Source organism: Lycium barbarum, chromosome 11, assembly GCF_019175385.1.
Source record: "Lycium barbarum isolate Lr01 chromosome 11, ASM1917538v2, whole genome shotgun sequence".
Classification (NCBI taxonomy): domain Eukaryota; kingdom Viridiplantae; phylum Streptophyta; class Magnoliopsida; order Solanales; family Solanaceae; genus Lycium; species Lycium barbarum.
This window is the reverse complement of record NC_083347.1, coordinates 123134411-123155975: the sequence shown is the minus strand read 5'-3', so window position 1 is coordinate 123155975 and position 21565 is coordinate 123134411. Positions and strand designations below refer to the sequence as shown.

The 21565-nt window shown below is 36.2% G+C and overlaps 1 protein-coding gene, 1 long non-coding RNA gene and 1 other non-coding gene across 7 annotated transcripts; 1 reads left to right on the top strand and 2 right to left on the bottom strand.

The window, feature by feature from the left end:
- Window positions 1-399: 399 nt before the first annotated feature.
- LOC132617982 (uncharacterized) lies at window positions 400-3956 on the bottom strand. The gene is made up of 4 exons (XR_009573907.1): window positions 3697-3956; window positions 1835-1889; window positions 988-1135; window positions 400-864 (listed from the first exon to the last, which is right to left on the bottom strand). It is a non-coding gene; the product is annotated as an uncharacterized LOC132617982 (long non-coding RNA).
- Window positions 3957-7871: 3915 nt separating this feature from the next.
- TRNAQ-UUG (transfer RNA glutamine (anticodon UUG)) lies at window positions 7872-7943 on the top strand. The gene has a single exon. It is a non-coding gene; the product is annotated as a tRNA-Gln (tRNA).
- Window positions 7944-9551: 1608 nt separating this feature from the next.
- On the bottom strand, window positions 9552-20581 carry LOC132617402 (uncharacterized). Of its 5 annotated transcripts, none has more exons than XR_009573724.1 (5): window positions 20355-20581; window positions 19408-19474; window positions 18387-18476; window positions 16085-16454; window positions 9552-10484 (listed from the first exon to the last, which is right to left on the bottom strand). XR_009573724.1 is itself a non-coding variant. In XM_060332393.1 (4 exons), the coding sequence occupies exons 3-4, from the start codon at window positions 16452-16454 to the stop codon at window positions 10210-10212; spliced, it is 648 nt and encodes a 215-aa protein (XP_060188376.1). In that variant the 5' UTR covers window positions 19408-19474; window positions 20355-20581; the 3' UTR covers window positions 9552-10209. The 5 variants fall into 5 exon arrangements, 2 of the variants coding, with proteins under 2 accessions (XP_060188376.1, XP_060188377.1); XR_009573723.1 differs by having other exon boundaries at window positions 9552-10470; XR_009573725.1 differs by lacking the exon at window positions 16085-16454 and having other exon boundaries at window positions 9552-10470.
- Between the last annotated feature and the right edge of the window lie 984 nt (window positions 20582-21565).

Genomic DNA, 21565 nt, shown 5'->3' with positions numbered 1-21565 from the left:
TTCTCAAAAACTGCACTACTTCTAAAGAATCAACATTTTTTAAGAATTCGAGCAACACAAAATTTAACACACCCAAGGACTTCACCTGATTCTGTTAAGCATAAAGGAGTTATAGTTATGCATAACCAAATGAACAAACTCAAAATGAATACTACACCAATAGAGGCTTTTAGTGGCAATATATTTTCCTTTTAGCGGCAATAGTTATTGCCACAAAAACATTTACCAACAATTGGTTAATGCCATTAGATCCAAGGTCGCTAAAGCTTTTAGAGGCATTTATTGTTAGGGATAAAGTTTGGTATTGCCAGTAATAATTGATTCTAGAATATAATTAGCGGCATGTCACGACCCAGCCCCGTGGGCCGCGACTGGTGTCCTATTTGGACACCCTAACGAACTTACGTACCAGATCGACATATCAAAGGTTTATTCAAACTTATCATCCGTCATTTTAAACAGATACTGAAAACACATATCATCTTAAGCGGTCGCCCGTACAGAAACATCATATCAAATCCGGAAGGTTGGCGGAATACACATCGCCCAGATATACAAACATATATAAACATATGGGCCATTTTGGCCATAACAACAACCGGGACCGCTTAAGGCACAAGTCACAAACATAATCGAACAAACACGACCCATGACCCACATATATGACTACAGGCCTCTACAAACCATAACAGAACATATGACGGGACAGGGCCCCACCGTACCCCAGATAGTCATACATACATATACAGAGACATATACAATGAAAGGTCTTTACCAAAAGTGTGGGCTCCGAGTCAAAGGAGCACCCCAAAGTAGCAGAATGTATCCTACATGGGCGAGTCACCAGAAAACAAACGTCTGTACCTGCGGGCATGAAACGCAGCCCCCGAGGAAAGGGGGGTCAGTACGAAAGATGTACTGAGTATGTAAAGCATAGAGTACAGAAATTCAAACCATAACCATAGTAAAGGTACAGAAAGGGAATACCAAATCAGTATATCAAAACCGGTACGGAAATCATATGTACATAATGCAAGTGAAGAAATCATGCATAAGGCTCAGGAACGTGGTTGCCACTCCGACACTGGCGCCACAACACAGCATACTCTGGAAAGTTTCAAATCTCCGTACAACCCTGAACATAACATATCATCACACACATCATATCATAAGCCATATCACAGCATAACTCCATAAACGGAACCCGGCCCTATGGCGAGGTCTCGGGAACCGTAACACAGCATATTGCCGAATATATCATAGCGCGCACGATCACAAAACCGGCCCGGGAACCGGCGAGCGATATCATAGTAGTAGGCACGAGCAGAGTAGTGCGGAAACCATATGCATATAAATAAATAAATTTTAAAACTCGATAAACAAATATATTTACGGCATTTGAAGGCTCAGAAATCAGTTTCGGGTCAATCGGAGTTAGTATACGGAAGTTACAAACTTTTGAAGTACAAAACTTTTTAAAGGCATTTCAGAAGCTCTTTTCGGAAATTCAAGTGACATTCATATTAGGGGAACTTTCAAATAACATTATGGGTCAAATCAAATAGAGACTTTAGGACCATATCTACGTATCAAAATATTCATAAAAGACTTTAGTCATATCGATTCTCTTTCGAACAACATTCGGAAACATAACAACTAGAATCTTCGAACATCATAAATACGTATCAAACCATATGGAATAGCTTATGGAAGTCAAAGATATTAGCCATCCTAGTGGCCCTAAGAATAGGATTTTCTTTAGAAGCATACATATACGTTATTTGTTCATTTCATAAAGGTCATGCCAAAAGAAAGAAAGGTAGGCTTTACATACCATTTGTCGTCTGTACCAATTCAATAATTTAACTCGTCTCGATTGGCACTTCAACCTATAACAATGGTAGCATGTCCGTCAAATTGGTGGTTGCTAGTAAACGATAACTCGTTCTTGTATAAAAACAAGTGGGCAGCACTTCCACTACTTGCATACATCCACAACTCACATACGAGGTCAACAACATCAATAACAAGACACAACTCAAGGACATAACAAAATCAGCCCCATATGCACTACATACACCATTGCTATCATTCTTTCTCTTTACATCCATGGAGTACAACAACCACAACAATAAAGTGATTAATACACTAATTCCTTATGTTTATCCAGCCCCTTTAACAATGTTAGACCAGCCATCAAGAACAGCCCATACTCCAGCAAATATACTACATATATTGTACATAATCATAACTATAATCCCTGCATTTCGACTCAACAAGAGCAGCCACGAAAATTACAACAAACAGCCCCCAAAATGTCACTACAAAACAGCCACGAAATTTATAACAAGCAGCCCCAAAACAGCCACAAAATTCATCACAAAACAGCCATGAAATTCATCACAAAACAACCACGAAATTCATTACAAAACAGCCCCAAAACAGCCCTTAGTTACCACATAACAATGACCGATAATCTCACGAACATCTAAGAATATACCAAGCAGATCGACACACTTCGCATACGATATTTTATACGCTTCTTTTCTCCAAGTTTGATGATTCACATCAGCAACAACACAACAACAACATCAACCTCTATATGCAAGAAAACTATCGTAACATTACAACAAGTTCTAAAACAGTCCCATCCATTATAACGTCACAATACAATTCTTAACTATCCTTAGTTCTCCAATTCCTCAAGAACAGCCCCTAACTACAATTTAACCATAACAATGACAACCTCAAATAGCCATATAATCACATGAGATTTTCCACCAAAAACCTTATCAAAACAGTCCACAACAACAACATAACGATGCCCGAAATTCTAACGAACACCTACAATACACCAAGCAGCCCATATACATTTCTTATGCCTTATTTCATGCAATCTTTTTAGCAAATTTCAGGGAAATACAACAGCAGTCACACGACACCACATCATCTATTCATATGCAAGTAAACCACATTATTATCTCTATAATTCTTACAACAACCCACAACAATTTTAACTCCAACTCTAACCATTAAATTCCTTCATTCTCATCACATAATCCATGATCACAACAACCAAAATATTAATTCAAATCAGTCCAGCAAATTTCAATTAAAAACAGCCCCTATGGCATTCAACAACATTTCAACAACATTCCAACATTTCGTACAATTCGTGTTACCAAGTTACAACTATGTTTCAACATCAAGATACATAATTTCGTGGCTTCAACCATGCTTCAACATCAAGATACATAATTTCATGATTTTCTTTCATTTCTACTCACCATAACACGTTCAAACCATCCATGTACAAGAATTACTTCAATTTTGTTTCAATAGGAAACCCAAAACAGTCCATCAACACTACAACATCGAAATACAATTTTCGACCTTTATTCCACAAATCACAAACACATGGAATCAAGTACAATTTTTACCATTGACAACAGCCCCTATACATGTCAATAACTATATTTCCAGCCCTTCAATATAAACAATTATCTACAAATATCATACCATAATAGTGACAACACTAATCAAACTCAACCCAATTAAAACAACTCCAAATCTGCCCATTTTTAATGCCAACTTTAATCAAAAAAAATTCTTACTTCCAACTTCACATAATACAACTTAATAGATCCATTACAACATCATTAATTCCAATCTTATAACAAAAAAACGAAATCTTACCTCAAATTAAATTAGGACACTTTAGAAGCTTAAGTTGTTCCAAAAAAAATCTGCCATGGCCGTGAGTTGCCATGGCTGTTGTAATCCTTGTTTTCTTCCTCTAATTGGACTTGGAAATCATCAACTTAATTGTGTAGAAGGGGGGGAGAAGAGGAGCTGGCCGTGAGCTTAATGAAGGGGCTGCTGCCATGGCTATGGCCGTGGCTCTCTCTCTCTCTTTGGTTCAGATTTGTGGTTGAAGAGGAAATGCCTCTCTCTCTCTCTCTTAATTCAGATTTTTATGAAGTAGTGGAGGTGTGAGTCATCCACTAAGACATAATATGCTGCCCCAATGTTGTCTTGTGCCCCACTATGGCTTGGACCAATCAGATTTGGCCATGTTGTAGTGGGGTCCCTTTTGTGTACTACTTAATTAATTAAAAACCCCACTTAATAATCTAATCATGGTTAATTAATCCCAACTTTCCATTAATATTTTTACACTAAGTAGAATTTATAAACAATTCATGTTCTAATAGAAACCGGAAATTAAAGATTTCTACTTCGTGCCCGAAAATGATCCCGTCTTTAACTTGAGTCGATTCTTTTGCGAATAACTCGACATATAAAATTTCGGGATATAACACGACAATTAAGTTATTGCCGCAAATTAATTGCCGCTAAAAGCATATTTTGTTGTAGTGAAAGGACCAAGAAAACATACAAAATATCCTTCGCAATTTAAGTTATATACACCGATAATAAACATTTCTCTCATTACATTACATTTCATTACATTACAAACACACATGATTAAAGCTAAAAGGAAAATGAAGGGCTGAGATATATTGTAGTTAGTAATTTTTTTTTGTAGTATAAAGTTTGCCCACAGAACTCAATGCTCATCTACCCTAAGCTCAATGGTCAAAGCCTCCTTCATGCACGAATTTCGTGCGTGAAAGGTCCAAAGTTGTTTTGTTGCAGTTTGGTCCTTTCACGCACGAAAGTGTTTTTTTTTTTTTTGATACTAGTTTGGTTCAACTTTTCTTTTTTTGTGCTACAAAAGTCGCGGATTCGTGGAGGCACCCATTATCAGTTATCAATATGGAGAGGATAAGTATATTGCCTCAATTGCAAATGTAAGGATTTTTTCTCTCTTTCTCATATATTGGAGAAAATGATAAAAGTGGTCATTCATCTTTGGAGTAACTTTGAAATAGTCCTTTAAGTATTACTTGAACAGTTTTGGTCCTTTAAGTTTGCCAAATGAACACTTTTGATTTCCATTAAGTTTGATATTATTGAGCTGCCTCTTGGAATTGAATCTATCTTAGAATAGAAAATTAATAAATAAGGTTTAATCCATAATTAACGTCTGATTTTGGTGGCCAAATTTGGCAACTATAATGTAAAATTACAAAAGTAATAAAAGAGAGAAAAATTATTGAATAATCAATCATATTTTAACAAGGGAAAGATATTCTATAACAAGCCAGTAGGTATAACTTGAATTCTTTTTTAAAATCAAAAAAATATACGTTGCTTCTACAGAGTATAATGAGTAGTATTCCCTCTAGTCCTTATTTATTAATTACTTTAGGCAAAAGAAAATTGATCAAAATATTTGTGAAATCAAGAAGACATAATTTTTTTTTTGTTACAATTTCATCCTGGCTACACCGATAAGGTATCTAACGTTGATTAACCATTTAAGGAAGAAACTAGAGTAATTCAGTCCGATACCTTTTATGACTAGTGCTATTAAATTATTTTCTTATTTAATGAATTTTACCACCAAAATTACTAAGATCTCATCATAAATATCCATTATGTATCATTATTACTATATGCATACGTGTAATATTTTCCCCCAATTCTATCTGACTACTCCAAGAAGATATATAGTTATTAATTACTCATAATAATCATAATAATTTACCCAAAAATTCCTTATAATTAATACGTTTCCTTAATAGGTGTGTCAAAACCTTAAATGACCTTCATAATTTCACACCTTCCAAATTACTATGATCTTATCTTATTGTGAACCATCACAAAATCTCTAAACGTGTACTATAAAAATCAACACACAACATTACAAAGGCATATAGTCATTAATTACTCATAATCATAATAATTTACCCAAATATTCCTTATAATTAATATGTTTTCCTTAATAGGTGTGTCAAAACCTTTTGCGATTTTCACACCGTCCATATTACTAAGATCCCATCTTAATTATTTTCCATTAATTGTGAATCATCACAAAATCACTAAACATGTGCTATAAAAATCAACACACAACATTACAAAGGCATATAGTTATTAATTACTCATAATCATAATAATTTACCCAAATATTCCTTGTAATTGATACGTTTTCCTTAATACGTGTGTCAAAACCTTTAACGACTTTCACACCGTCCAAATTACTAATATCCCATCTTAATTATTTTTCATTCATTGTGAATCATCATAAAATCTCTAAACATGTACCATAAAAATGAACACACAACATTACAAAGGCAAAATAAACAGCCAAAAAAAAAAAAAAAAATCAAAAACCATGAAACCTCCTCTCAAATCACACATCAACTTCCTTATTCTACTAGTGCTACTACTAAAATCATCAACAACAGTAGTAGTAAAAGCAGAAATTTGGTCATGGCAAGTGATTAATGATTTGAAAGATCCATTGATTTTAGTGTGTAAATCACAAGAAAAAGATGTTCCACTAACAACACTCCAGCCAGGTTCACATATTAGATGGAATAATGTTGATGTTAATATTAAGCCAACATTAGCAACGTGTGAAATGCACACTAATGAGTACAAGAAGAAAGGCTTTTTCTATGTGTTTGATTATGACAATTATAATGCTATTTGTGATCAAAAAAAGCATTTGTGTAGTTGGCATGCTAGGTCAGATGGGTTGTATCTCTTTTCTGGTGGACAACTTGATTTCTACTATAGTTGGGGTTAATTAATTGATGTGTATGAAATGGATTATTGATTTTATGGTTGGAATTCGTTGGAACAAATTAATGATTTTATCTTTATGAAATTGATGCTTCAATTTTATCTTTATGCTTTTCTTTCAAGCTATTTTAAAAGCTGACCTTCTTTAGTCGAGAGTCTATCGGAAACAACCTCTCTATCTCATAAAGATAGAGGTAAAGTCTGTATACACTACATTCTTCCTAAATCCCAATTATGACATTATATTGGGTATGTTGTTGTATCATTATGAACAAAGCTTTTCTAATGTTACATAAGTTGTTTTGCAAACATGGAATTAGCAAGGATGTCAATTTTTGCAAACATGGTTGGTTCATATTTGTTTTTTTAGACACATGGAATGCAATTTGCTTTATACAGTTAAGTTACAAGAAGACTAACAGAAGAAAGATATCTATACACATTGTCATCACTATAAGGATTCCTTTCCTACTTAAATTATTCTAAAGTTTAGATGCTCTTTAATTATGTATGTGGGTTATGGGTCGATTTTATATTATTTCGTACTTATACTCTTTCCGATGTTATTTGAGAGATTTTGATTATTATTGCGCTATGGTTCTATTCTTGGATTAAGAGATTGCGTTATAGTGCTAAACACCTAATTAATATTAGCTCATTTGGTGCCATCTGAAAATTGGATCGTGACAAATTTGAATTAATATAATGAGATTATGGTTAAAAACACATATGAAGTATCACTTTTTTACGCGTTTCCAACCTAAACTATCAGGTGTTTGCGTTTCATATCTAAACTAGTTTGTGTTTCATATCTAAACTATCACCAACTATGCATCAAAACACACATCGAGTAGTAACTGATGGTGTGTGGTCTACATTCTCTTTGTTTAAAAATTGGTGCCAAATGGCACTCCACGTGGTTATTAAAGGAATTAATTAGAAAATTTTAAACAATTAAGAGATAACGGTAAAAAATCACATATGAAGTATCATTTTTTGCGAGTTTCCAGCACCATCTGATATTAGTCGAGGTGTGTTTCGATAAATACTTGGTTATAGTTCAGGTAGGAAACGCAAACACTTAATAGTTTAGATGTTTTTTGATAAATAGTTAGTGATAGTTCAGGTAGAAAACTAAAAAAAAAGTGATAGTATTTCATGTGTGGTTTTAACCACTATCTATGAATAAAATAAGAATCTCGTTTTGCTCTGTCAAGGGTTCTATGGTGTAGTGGTTAGCACTCTGGACTTTGAATCCAGCGACCTGGGTTCGACTCCCGGTAGGACCTTTTGTATTGTCATTTTACATTTCTCTTAACTGCCTATTAAAGCAACCAATAATAATACAAAAAGAAAAGGAGGTATGTTACTTTTGTATTTTAAATTTGTTTATTTTTAATTTTTTCTTTTTGTTTCAACATTGATAGTAGATTATTTCTAAATCAACATGGCAAAATTGCAAAGACTATCATTAGTCCAAAAGGAACTTTAGTCTGCCTAGACTTAGCAGCCTCTAGGAATATTGATGAGAGTCATATTGCAAACAACAATATAAGAAACAGGCTTTACTTCCAAATAAGTTAAGAGTCTGTTGTATGAATCTTTAGTGATCATGATCTTTTATTAAAATTTATCTCATGCCAGCATTATACAACAAAAACGGAAAGTACTCTGAGGTATCTATATTTCTCAGGATTCACATCGCAAAGCCTCTGAATTCTAGATTATCGACTCCTCTGATTAGTTGTCTTATTTAATTGATCAAGTATGTAATATGTGGTCTTTTGCTTGTTTTCTTCGTAGTTTATCTTAAAAAGAGTTGGCTTAATACCTAGATGGACCCTTAAACTTGACATGTTTTGTAAGATAGGCATATAAACTTACAAGGTGACCAGATAGACACTTAAACTTACTCAAAGTGTATTTTTCAAGTTTTCCAGTTATTTTGAAAACAAAAACTATATTTTTCAAACACTCACAATTTTCATGGCCAAACAAGCCCTAAATATATCACAAAATATTTTTTTTAAATGCAAAAATAAGGCAAACGCATATACATGAGACTATAAATGTGCACTTAAACCAATAAATACTCGCTAATCGCAATTTTGCAGCTTTCAATTAACTCAGTTTTTTTTTTTACACTTGAATAATTAAAAAACAATAACTTTAACCAATAAAAATTCTTAAAAAAAGAAATTTCAAATTAAGAAATTTCTTTTTTTAAGGATTTTCTTCTCGGCTTTACAGTTTTCTTAATTTGAAATTTCTTTTTTTAAGGATTTTTATTGGTTAAAGTTATTGTTTTTTAATTATTCAAGTGTAAAAAAAAACTGAGTTAATTGAAACCTGCAAAATTGCGATTAGCAAGTATTTATTGGTTTAAGTGCACATTTATAGTCTCATGTATATGCGTTTGCCTTATTTTTGCATTTTAAAAAAAAAAATATTTTGTGATATATTTAGGGCTTGTTTGGCCATGAAAATTGTGAGTGTTTGAAAAATATAGTTTTTGTTTTCAAAATAACTGGAAAACTAGAAAAATACACTTTGAGTAAGTTTAAGTGTCTATCTGGTCACCTTGTAAGTTTATATGTCTATCTTACAAAACATGTCAAGTTTAAGGGTCCATCTGGATATTTAGCCAAAAGAGTTCGAGGAAATGGTAGTCAAAGAAAAAATTTTGACCCCCAAATAATAACAGTATCATATAAAATAGGACGGATGGAGTACTAAGGACGATCGGACTCTAAACCTTCTGTCCATTTTTATGGACTCAACAAGTTACAACTCTATTGGTAGAAAAACATACAATTCATTCCAAATAATACTTGTCAACCAACCTGATAATGGAGCTCCAGTAATCGGAATAGTAATAGTGTGGAGTACTAAGGACGCACTTCAAACCTTATGTTCTTTTTCATAGACTCAACAACTCTATTTACAGCTCTGGTAGAGAAACATATAGTTCATTCCAAATAAAACTGATAATGAAGCTTCAGTAATCCGACTATCGAATAGCATATATAAGATAAAGAAAAAACCTAGACATATTTAAGGACATTTGAAATCAAATAGAGGGATTCAACAGAATTTGAAAAGCAAATTAAACAAGTTAAGGAACTTCTAATCATGATTTTCAGTATTATGAAATAGATTGATTCAACAACCCTGATAAAGCACATTAAAACAATGGTCCAATATTGGTTTTCGATGTTACTTTGGTCCATGCATGCAACTAGGTAATCCAAGAGGATTTTAAAACAACAAAAGTTCATAACATACCAAATATCAAAAACAACATGTTCACAAGCGATGCAGCGGACAACTTGCTGTCTTTGTATATATGGCACAAGTAGGCCAAAGCACTCAATACACGAGGAACAACTCCAGTGATTCCATAGTCATCAAGACAGAGAGAGAAGTTCACAAGTGTGCCACCTACGATTAGTTCCTTCACGGGTTGTTTTACTTCGTTCGCGGTTAACTTATTCAAATGAGCAATGGGGGTTGAGCTGGTAAGAGAATTTGCCACACCTATGACTGAACATAATTTCATCTGGCATTGTCGACGTTGGGTGTCATGTGTAGGACCAAATACAGAATCGACTCCTTGTGAATATTGTAGCTAGCTAAATCCCGGGAATCAGCTAAACATTTTCTCGCAAACACAAGATTTTGCAAATGAAGTGGTATTGCTAGCTTATTTAGAAGCATGCCCTTCACATCCTTTATTAAATCGTGCCTGTGCACATCTAGCATTATACTTTCACTGTTACATTTCCTGATAAAGATCTGCATTGTTCCCGGTACCACCTGTAAGAGGGAGTCTTCTACGATATCATGTTGGGAATAAAATAGACCCGCAAAAATAATATTCACGGTATTAGTAATAAACGCGAAACACTAAGTTATGATTAAATCAGCAAGAATAAAATGCAGCAATAATGACACCAAGATTTTACGTGGAAACCCTTCTGAATAAGGGAAAAACCACGGCCAAGAGGAGCAGCTGATATCACTATAGTAAGGAATTTTACACTGTGTAGTCACGAGTATAAATACTCCAAAGACCACTACACACTCAAAAAGAAAAACACTCTTTTGATTTTTCCCACCTCACTACAATATCACTCACACTCTATTTTTTTTCACAGACTATTTTCTTACAGTCTATGGAATACCTCACTTTGCTCTCACTCAGATGTATTGTCTGAGATTTTGGTGTGTTACAAATGAACCATAAGCTGCCTATTTATAGGAATGAATTTCCTATGGTGAGGTAAGCGCTTACATCACGATTATGATGAGGTAAGCGCTTACATCATGAAAATGTGAACAAAGAAATTGGCTTGTTAGCCAAGTCCACAATTGTTGCCAATGTATAATTTGTCAAAGGAAGAAAAATCTTCCTTTCTTAAAATATGGGATAGGGGACTGGACCCCACAAATCTCCCCCTCCAGTCCCATTCACCTGAAGGAGGGTACACTGGCTTCTAATTTGAGTGCATGCCGACAAGTTCTTTGCACGATTCGAACTTGTCTCTCGGTACCGCCTTGGTCAGCATATCTGCAGGATTTTCATTCGTGTGAATCTTCTTGACTTGGAACAATTTGCTTTCCAATTGCTCACGAATCCAATGATATCTGACATCGATGTGTTTTGTTCTCGCATGGTACATGGAGTTCTTGCTCAAGTCTATTGCACTTTGACTGTCACAATAGACAACATACTCCATTTGCTGCAATCCGAGTTCTTGAAGGAATCTCTTAAGCCATATCATCTTTTTGCCAGCTTCAGTAGCCGCAATATACTCCGCTTCCGTTGTAGACAGTGCGACACACTTCTGCAACTTCGACTGCCATGATATAGCTCCCCTTGAAAAAGTAAACAAATATCCAGTAGTGGATTTTCTGTTATCAAGGTCACCTGCCATATCAGAATCTGTATAGCCCTTCAAAATTGGATTTGATCCTCCAAAACACAAGCATTTATCTGAGCTTCCTCTTAGATACCTGAGTATCCACTTCACAGCTTCCCAATGCTCTTTCCCTGGATTTTCGAGAAATCTGCTAACAACACCGACTGCATGAGCAATATCTGGTCGAGTGCATACCATTGCATACATTAAACTTCCGACGGTAGAGGAATAAAGAATCTTGGCCATTCTCTCTTTTTCCTCTGTTGTTGTAGGACACATCTTTTTGCTCAATTTCAGATGACCAGGAAGAGGTGTGCTAACCCACTTAGCACTCTTCATATTGAAGCGCTCTAGTACACGTTCTATGTACTTTTTCTGCGACAAATAAAGCTTCTTTTCATCTCTCGAACGAGTAATTCTCATGCCCAAAATCTGCCTAGCATGACCCAAGTCTTTCATTGCAAAAGACTTACTCAATTGTTTCTTCAACTCGTCAATCCTGGAAGCATTTTTGCCTACAATCAACATATCATCCACATATAGCAGAAGGATGATAAAGTCATCATCAGAAAATCTTTGTACAAACACACAGTGATCTGAAGAAGTCTTCTTGTAGCCTTGCTCCCCCATAACAGACTCAAACTTCTTGTACCACTGTCTGGGAGCTTGCTTCAATCCATATAGACTCTTCTTGAGTTTGCATACAAGATTTTCTTTACCTTTTGCCTTGAAGCCCTCAGGTTGTTCCATATAAATCTCCTCTTCTAAGTCACCGTGAAGAAAAACAGTCTTCACATCCATCTGCTCAATCTCCAAATCAAGACTAGCAGTCAAACCAAGAACTGTTCGAATGGAGGACATTTTCACGACAGGAGAAAAGATTTCGTCAAAGTCAATACCTTTCCTTTGACCAAATCCCTTAACAACCAATCTAGCTTTGTATCTGGGCTTCAAACTGTGTTCTTCGGCTTTAACTTTGAGCACCCACTTGTTCTTCAAAGCTCTCATTCCCTTAGGCAATTTTACCAACTCATAAGTATGGTTCTCACGCAGAGATTTCATCTCATCTTGCATGGCTTCAATCCATTGATCCTTGTGCTCATCTTTCATGGCCTCCTCATAACATTCAGGTTCTCCCCCATCAGTGAGTAATACATACTCATTAGGTGAATAACGGGAAGAAGGAACATACTGTCTAGTAGACCTTCTAAGTGGAATATCTGACTCATCCACGACTTCATGAGTATGAGCATCTACCTCATCAATAGCAGCATCGTTATCATCATCAACATGCTGATCTGGAACATGATTCTGGGCATCACCATCGTCATCGAGCCCACCAACGTCATCAACATTTGTATGAGGAACTTGATCAAGATTAACTAAACCTTCAGAACTTGAAGGTTTTATCTTCTCCGCTTTGTTAATATCTTCAATGGTTTGATCCTCCATGAAGATAACATCACGGCTTCTCACGACCTTCTTCTCAGTTGGATCATATAGCCTGTAACCAAACTCATCAAGGCCATAACCAATGAAGATGCACTGCCTTGTCTTGGCAGTTAATTTTGACCTCTCATCTTTAGGCACATGTACAAAAGCTTTGCAACCAAACACTTTTAAGTGGTCATAGGAAACATCCTTGCCATACCAGACTCTGTTTGGAACATCACTTTGCAAAGCAACCGCAGGGGATAGATTAATAACATGTGCGGCGGTCAACAATGCCTCACCCCAAAAGGAATTCGGCAACTTTGCTTCAGAAAGCAAACATCTGACTCTTTCCATCAAGGTCCTGTTCATCCTCTCTGCTAAACCATTAAGCTGAGGAGTCTTAGGAGGAGTCTTCTGGTGTCTGATACCCTGTTGCTTGCAGTATTCGTCAAACGGTCCACAATATTCACCACCGTTATCAGTACGAATACATTTCAGCTTCTTTCCAGTTTCTCTTTCAACTGAGGCCTGAAACTGCTTAAAGACACCCAACACTTGGTCTTTAGTCTTTAAGACGTAGACCCAAAGTTTCCTTGAGCAATCATCAATAAAGGTAGCAAAATAAAGTGCACCACCCAAAGTCCTTGTCTTCAGTGGACCACATATATCTGAATGCACCAACTCAAGCAACTCTGTCTTTCTTGAAGGAGGATGAGACTTGAAAGAAACTCTATTTTGTTTTCCAGCCAAGCAGTGCTCACACTTTTCTAATTTAGCACTTTCGAAATTTGACAATAATTTATTTTTGGCCAGAACATTTAGTCCTTTCTCGCTAATGTGGCTAAGCCTCTTATGCCATAACGTTGAAGAGCTATTGCTCTCAACTGCATTCACCATATCAACACAGGTAGAGGCCGTAGTCCAGTATAGACCACGACGCTTTTCGCCACGAGCCACAATCATGGAACCTTTAGTGAGCTTCCACTTTCCAGCACCATTGGTACTGACATATCCCTCATCATCCAAAACACCAACAGAGATCAAGTGCAAACGAACATCAGGTGCATGCTTTACATTGTTTAAAATTAGTTTAGTTCCAGTACTAGTTTTCAAACAAATCGTTCCAACATCAGCCACCCTAGATATAGTCTCATTACCCATACTCAAAGTTCCAAAGTCACCCGGAGTATAGGATGAGAAAAATTCCTTCCTTGATGTCACATGAGATGCGGCACCACTGTCCACAACCCAGCTTGACTCATCACAAGCAATGTTTATCAGATCCGCATCAAGGACAGTAACAAGATCTTCTGTAGTGACAGCGGCAACACGATTGCCATCTTCTTTCTTTTCCTCCTTATCTCTATTTTCCTTTTTCAAAATCCGGCAGAACTTCTTTGTGTGCCCTTTTTTCCCGCAATGATAGCAATCAATATCTTTAAGTCTGCTTCTGGATTTGCTTCTATGATGTTCTCTATTTTGAGAACCACGATTCTTGCCTCTCCCCCTAGTGTTAGTCACCAAGACATCTGATGAGGAGGAACCTTGAGATTTTCTTCTCATCTCTTCATTTAAAAGACTGCTCTTGGCAAGATCCATAGAGATCACACCATCCGGAGCAGAATTTGATAATGAAGTTCTAATAATTTCCCAAGAATCTGGTAGGGAACCAAGTAGAAACAAGCCTTGAATTTCTTCATCAAAATTAATGCCCATAGCAGATAACTGGTTCATGATCCCCTGAAAAATATTCAGATGATCTGTCATTGCGGAACCATCGTGGTATTTTAAACTCAGCATTTGCTTTATCAGAAACATCTTGTTGTTACCAATTTTTCGAGCATACAAACTTTCAAGATGCTCCCATAGGGTCCGAGCATGTGTCTCTCCAGAAATATGGTTCAACACATTATCGTCAACCCACTGTCTAATAAAGCCGCAAACCTGCCGATGCAACAAATTCCACTCTTCATCTGATATTATCAGGCTTTTTATTTCCAAAGACAGGTTGATGAAAATTCTTGACATAGAGCAAATCTTCCATTTTGCCCTTCCAAATGGCATAATTTACGCCACTCAAAGTAACCATTCTACTAGTGTTGGCTTCCATTGTTTATCACAAATACAAATACTATTTTATTCGAAGACCAAAGTAATTCTTTTATACTCAGACAGAACCTTGGCTCTGATACCACTTGTTGGGAATAAAATAGACCCGCAAAAATAATATTCACGGTATTAGTAATAAACGCGAAACACTAAGTTATGGTTAAATCAGCAAGAATAAAATGCAGCAATAATGACACCAAGATTTTACGTGGAAACCCTTCTGAATAAGGGAAAAACCACGGCCAAGAGGAGCAGCTGATATCACTATAGTAAGGAATTTTACACTGTATAGTCACGAGTATAAATACTCCAAAGACCACTACACACTCAAAAAGAAAAACACTCTTTTGATTTTTCCCACCTCACTACAATATCACTCACACTCTATTTTTCTTCACAGACTATTTTCTTACAGTCTATGGAATACCTCACTTTGCTCTCACTCAGATGTATTGTCTGATATTTTGGTGTGTTACAAATGAACCATAAGCTGCCTATATATAGGAATGAATTTCCTATGGTGAGGTAAGCGCTTACATCACGATTATGATGAGGTAAGCGCTTACATCATGAAAATGTGAACAAAGAAATTGGCTTGTTAGCCAAGTCCACAATTGTTGCTAATGTATAATTTGTCAAAGGAAGAAAAATCTTCCTTTCTTAAAATATGGGATAGGGGACTGGACCCCACATATCATACTAATATAATTCCTTGTGATCTTCCAGCTTCTGTTTTCCCAAAAACAGATTCATATCATCCATCGAGTACTGGCCAACCTTGTTCTCTATAACCGTTTTAACATCGCGAGCAAATAAGGTAGCCTTGACTTCTACGTGTATGATTTCATTAGTTGGCATTACGACAGGGATATGAAACTTGTCTCTAGGATTTAGCACCATATGAAGGGTTGACTCATCATCAATATGTAGAAAAGCTAAGGTTTTGTGATCTTCAAGAAACTTACCGTCATGAATAAGAGAGAATTCTTCCGAGTTTGTTCCTTCTTTGGCCGCAATCCTAGATTTGACATCCTTGACGGTATCATAAATCCTTGAATAAACCGTAAATGCACCTTCAGCATATGATCTTTTTACATATAATAATATCACTGGGATCACTGAATCTTCCACATAAGTATGAAGGGTGGAGTTTTCGCAAATGCCATAATCAACAAGCTTCCGTTCATCCATTAGCCTATTATCTTCTGAAACAAGTTGCTGATGACATACCCGTATGCCCTCCTTATCATGTAGCAACGCTTTGACATTTTCAATCCTATCTGATTCCTTAACGTTTAACTTGACTGTTTTAGTGACTCTCAAGTACATAGTCATCTGCAAGCGGATGCCAAAAGCAAGATATGATCATAATGGCGACAAAAATTAAAATTTTAAGCATTAGCCTGAATTGCTGCAAAATATTTAATGATGCCAAAGTAAAACTAAATAGTATGTGAATAGTAAAGGTATTTTTACCAAGAATATACTGTCTCTAGAATATAATTCTGTAACTGTGTTGATTATGGAGTGTTATAAGGCTAAATTAGCAAGTTGCTGACTTTGATTGCTCAGTTAATGTCAGCAGGAAGGGAAATTGGATGATCCCTTTATGCCATATATAGTTTGCCCATGAAGAAGAAGATAATTTGGCAAAAGGTCAGTGTATGATGTCATATATTTATACATATCCTCTTCCAGCCTCATAAATCACAATTTCCAATATTTTTATATGTTCTGGCAAGGATCAGAGCCTGATCCCTCATATGTTGTTATTCTAAGAAAAGCACCTCGTCGTTCCCATTTAATTTGCAGCTGTCCTCCAAGATTTAAGCATGCTGCCCATAGCTGGTTTAACAGCTTCTACAAACCTGATATTTCAAGTCTAGTTTCACATATTCTTTTCCAACTACTTCTAGCCATCATAGAACAAATGAAGAGCAGCTAACTATTCTTTTGGTAGGTAAATTCCATTAAGACTGTCTTTAACTTTTACCTTTAGACGTAGATACTTTAAGTCTGCCAAATTGATTTTAGTACAAAAGTAGTAAGCTCCTAATTGATAAGCAAGAATGTTCAAGAGGGCAGACGCGAGTTCTAATGATTAATTATCTTCTTCCGTACAGGTCTGTGAGCATACCATTGTTTTTTTTACTTGAAGGAAGAAAGATATATGGATCCTCGAGCAGCAATTTATTTTCCACTTTTGAATACCTAAGAGCGATTGAGAGAAGATTATGACCTAAAACGAGTTAATATGACGTAGGATCCATAATGATTTCTAGAATCTGACAAGAAAGAAGTAACGAGGCAAATGACGATTTTTCTCTCATATATATGCACTAGGATAAAACTGAAAATAGCATTACTAGAATAAAGGTGTAGAAGAAAGGCCTTATATATATGTTTGATCGTGCAAGGGTGATCCATCTTGATTACAATAACAAGAAATGGGAATTATTTACATTCAGAGGCAAAAATGGAGATCATTTTATGAGGAGGAGTACTTAAGCCTAATTATCTCAGGTTAGATTACGATTCAGACTCCATTTGCTCAGATTCAACATTAAAGTTCCAGAAGGAGACTCATAGATACTTAAAATGGAAATCCTTATCATATACTTTTCTTGACCATTACATAGCTTCTTTCGGATATATAGACACCTACCTTCTCGCTTGGTATCAAATAATTAATGATTCCAAGATCTACAAGGGTCCCCAGACTCCACTTGTGGGGATTAAAGTGGGTATGTTGCAGTTGCAAGATCTACACGGGTTATCAATTTTCGGCAATGGACATGGTTGACCTTTACAAGTTTGTAGGTAGTCCATTTCTTTTCTGTCACGACCCAACCCCGTAGGTCGTGACTAGTGCCCTACTTGGGCACCCTGACATACCTGTACATATCGAATCACATCCAAATAGTATATGCGGCAAAAATGCTATATGCCGTCTCAAACTATCTCAAACTGTATCAGACACAAATATATACATATACATATATCGAAGAGCCGGCAAGGCTATCAAATACGTCAAAAGCCGACAAGGCTGTCAAATGGCACAACGGCCCAAAAACATATACAAAATGCACGCCGACAAGGCTGCCATAACGAAAGAGATCATATGGACACAACTGTACAGAAGTAGGCACCCACACCCACAAATAAGTCTACAGACCTCTAAACAGACCAAACGAATCATATGGCGGGACACGGCCCCGCCGTACCCCGGAACAAATATATACATACATAGCGAACAAAAGTATATACCAAAAGTGTATGCTCTGAAATGAGAAGAGCACTCCGAATAGCTGAAGGGGATATCCTAAACTGAGGGATCACTGAACTGTGCGTCTGTACCTGCGGGCATGAAACGCAGCCCCCGAAGAAAGGGGGTCAGTACGAAATACGTACTGAGTATGCAAAGCAGAATGTACAGAAAGCAAATTTGAGACATAAACGAAATGGAAGTATCAAACATAAGTGCAAATCCAACATATCAAAATTTGTTTACTATAAAAAATATGCAAGTCATGCATAGGGTACAGAAGAATATGGTTGCCCGCCCGTCGATGGCGCCATAACACAGCATAACACCAGAAAGTCTTAAATCTCCGTACCTCCGTCACATATCACATCACAACATAACGCCATATACAACACATCGCCAAACATAAGTGGAACCCAACCCTCATTAGCGAGTAGCTCGGAGAACCATAACACAGCATAACTCTGGAGTATATCAAAATGCGCACGATAACAGAACCGGCCCGGGACTCGGCGAAGGAATAACAGAATGCACGAGTAGAGTCGTGAGTAGTCATATGCATAAAATCATTATCATAAATTCAAACATAAGCAAAATGATCATACTTGAATTTCGAAATAATAATCATAACAAATTCTTTCAAAATTTTCCGAATTACATAAAGGAAAGTCGCGGGACCCACGGACGGGTATTGACTCGAGTCGGGCCCGCCTATAGAAAATATATTCATCATATGCCATATAAACCCTTACAAAAATATTAAAGCAATCCGAACCTTCCGGAGGAATATATGGCGTTTATAGTTCAGAATTCTTTAAATCAACTCATTGTGCAAAGTTTGGAAATCAAATTTCTTCAAAGGCATAATAGTTCATATTTCATCATATCATACATAGGAGTGCCAAAGAATATATGTAAAGATCATAGCGAACTCGGATTTCGAATTTAGGATTTCCTTAAGACTAGTAGTCTAGCCTATTTATAACTAAGGCATGTCAAATGAAAGAAGGGTGTTTTACATACCTCGAACGCACTTCCAAGCTAGCCAATCTAAAGCCACTCCAAATCTACGCCTCGGGCTCCCCAAGGTCTACAAAATGTGCCAATGAATATCCAATATTAACCATAGGCACTTAAGCAATTATTCATTCCAACTAACTCTAAATTTTACAGAAAATTCGGCAACACTTCCCCTGTAAATAGGCCATCCCGAGAATTTAACTCGGCCAAATCAATCAACAACAACAACCAATCTATCAACATTAATATCTCTCTTTTCCATCATTCTATAACTTTCATGATTTCAATTCGACGACTTGCCTTTAAGCCAACATCGATGCTTATTTATTCAAATACTAACCCGAATCCATACCAACAATATTTAATGACATTCTAAGCGATTCATACAACATTTTCGACAATCCAAAAATTTTCCACATTAGCCGAGAACAGCCCCTAATCCCGAGAACCTCACTTTAACCCACTCCCCATTTTCAAATCATGATTTGCATCCACAATTCACATTCTAACAATGCTATTCTCATCAACATACAAATTACATTTAATATACTATAACCTCCAAATCAGGCCGCATCAATTACAACATCAATTTGAGTCATTAAGCATTCATTTCCAACATCGAATTCATAACGACGACGACTAAAACATTAAGCGACATTAATTTATTCATTGCCATATAAGGTGACCCATTTTCGGCTAGCACACCAACATATACATATGGATAATTCTCAATCATTCCTTCACCCTACAATGATCATAATATACTAACTAGGCATTAATTCATAGTTTCAACACAACACAACACAACACAACACACACATACTTACACGGCTCAAGCACCACACACACAACTCACTTCCAACATTCCATATTTCATGATTTTCCTCCATTTTAACATACTACAAGATGCATACAACCTTCATAACACATAAAACATAATCAAATCTTACCTTTTCTCTTCAATCCACCAAATAGCTAGGGTTTGCAAATGGGTACAACAAATGGTTGGATGACCCAAACAACTCTTCCACGCTACTTAGGGACCTCAATATAGTGGGTTAACACCAAGGAAATAATTTTAGGGAAGTTAAAAAAATGGGATTGGATCTCCCCTTGGCTGGCCGAAACAGTGGGGAAAAAAAAGGGCTCTAAATGTTGATATTTTGCTAAGTGTTGAAGTGTGTAGAATGAGTAAAGAAGACTACTTATTCATCTTTTAAGTGTCCCCATTACCTTGGGTCCACACAATGTGTTGAACCAATTAAAATTGGCCACACAATGTGTGGGACCCCTTTTTTTTTAATTCACACGGCTAAAAGGTGGTTTTGAACAACATTTTAAATTCCAATGTTGTGAATTGTGGTCCCAATTCTTCCTAAGTGTTCCATACCAATAATTTCATATATAACGTATGTCTCCAAAAAAAAATCAAATGGTCAAAAGTCCCGACTTCAAATCCCGGAAAATTTTTGGCCTTAAATTATCATAGTTAATCCGGGTTGTCCCAATATATAAAAATACGGGACGTAACATTTTCCTTTCAGAATCACATCTTTTAATGTACTTATATAGGTCCCATGTTAGAGCTATTTTAAGCTATGTTGCTCAAACTTTCCAAATATGCTGCCGCCCTTGTGTCGATCCTCCAAAAATGCACTACTTTTGGAGGTTCCGACACGCACTTGTCGACATTTTTGAAGAGTCTGAGCAACATTGATTTTAAGGACTATCAGCTAAGTTCCGGATGCTGGAATATATTCCGGAAAATGTATATTGGATTTTTTATATTATGGGACCTGAAATAATCTGTTCGATACAAAACAGTTTTCTATTTGACAGGCGAAGGATATTTGGTAGCTAATTAAAAGTTATGGAACTTCATTTTTGGATCTGTCATATACTTTTTGTTGACTAACGACCAACTCCCTATCTTTTTCTTGGTTATATACTTTAAATCCCACCTCTACTGAGAGAGGGACATATCGATGTGTATGTTCATGCGTTCTGATCAAACCCCGGTAGCTTTCACTCAAACCCTACATATGAGTAAATCAAATGGACTATGGTAGAATTCCAGACTATGGTAGAATTCCAAACTCGATCTCCTAAATGAGTTATAGATTCATCTGAACCTAATACCTTTAGCTTCGACTCTGTATGT

Coding starts and splice junctions, on each gene's coding strand:
- LOC132617402 (XM_060332393.1), bottom strand. CDS start 16,454: ATGACTATGTACTTGAGAGTCACTAAAACAGTCAAGTTAAACGTTAAG. Junction 10,488..16,084: donor ATTCTCTCTTATTCATGACG/GTAAGTTTCTTG, acceptor ATGATATCGTAG/AAGACTCCCTCTTACAGGTG.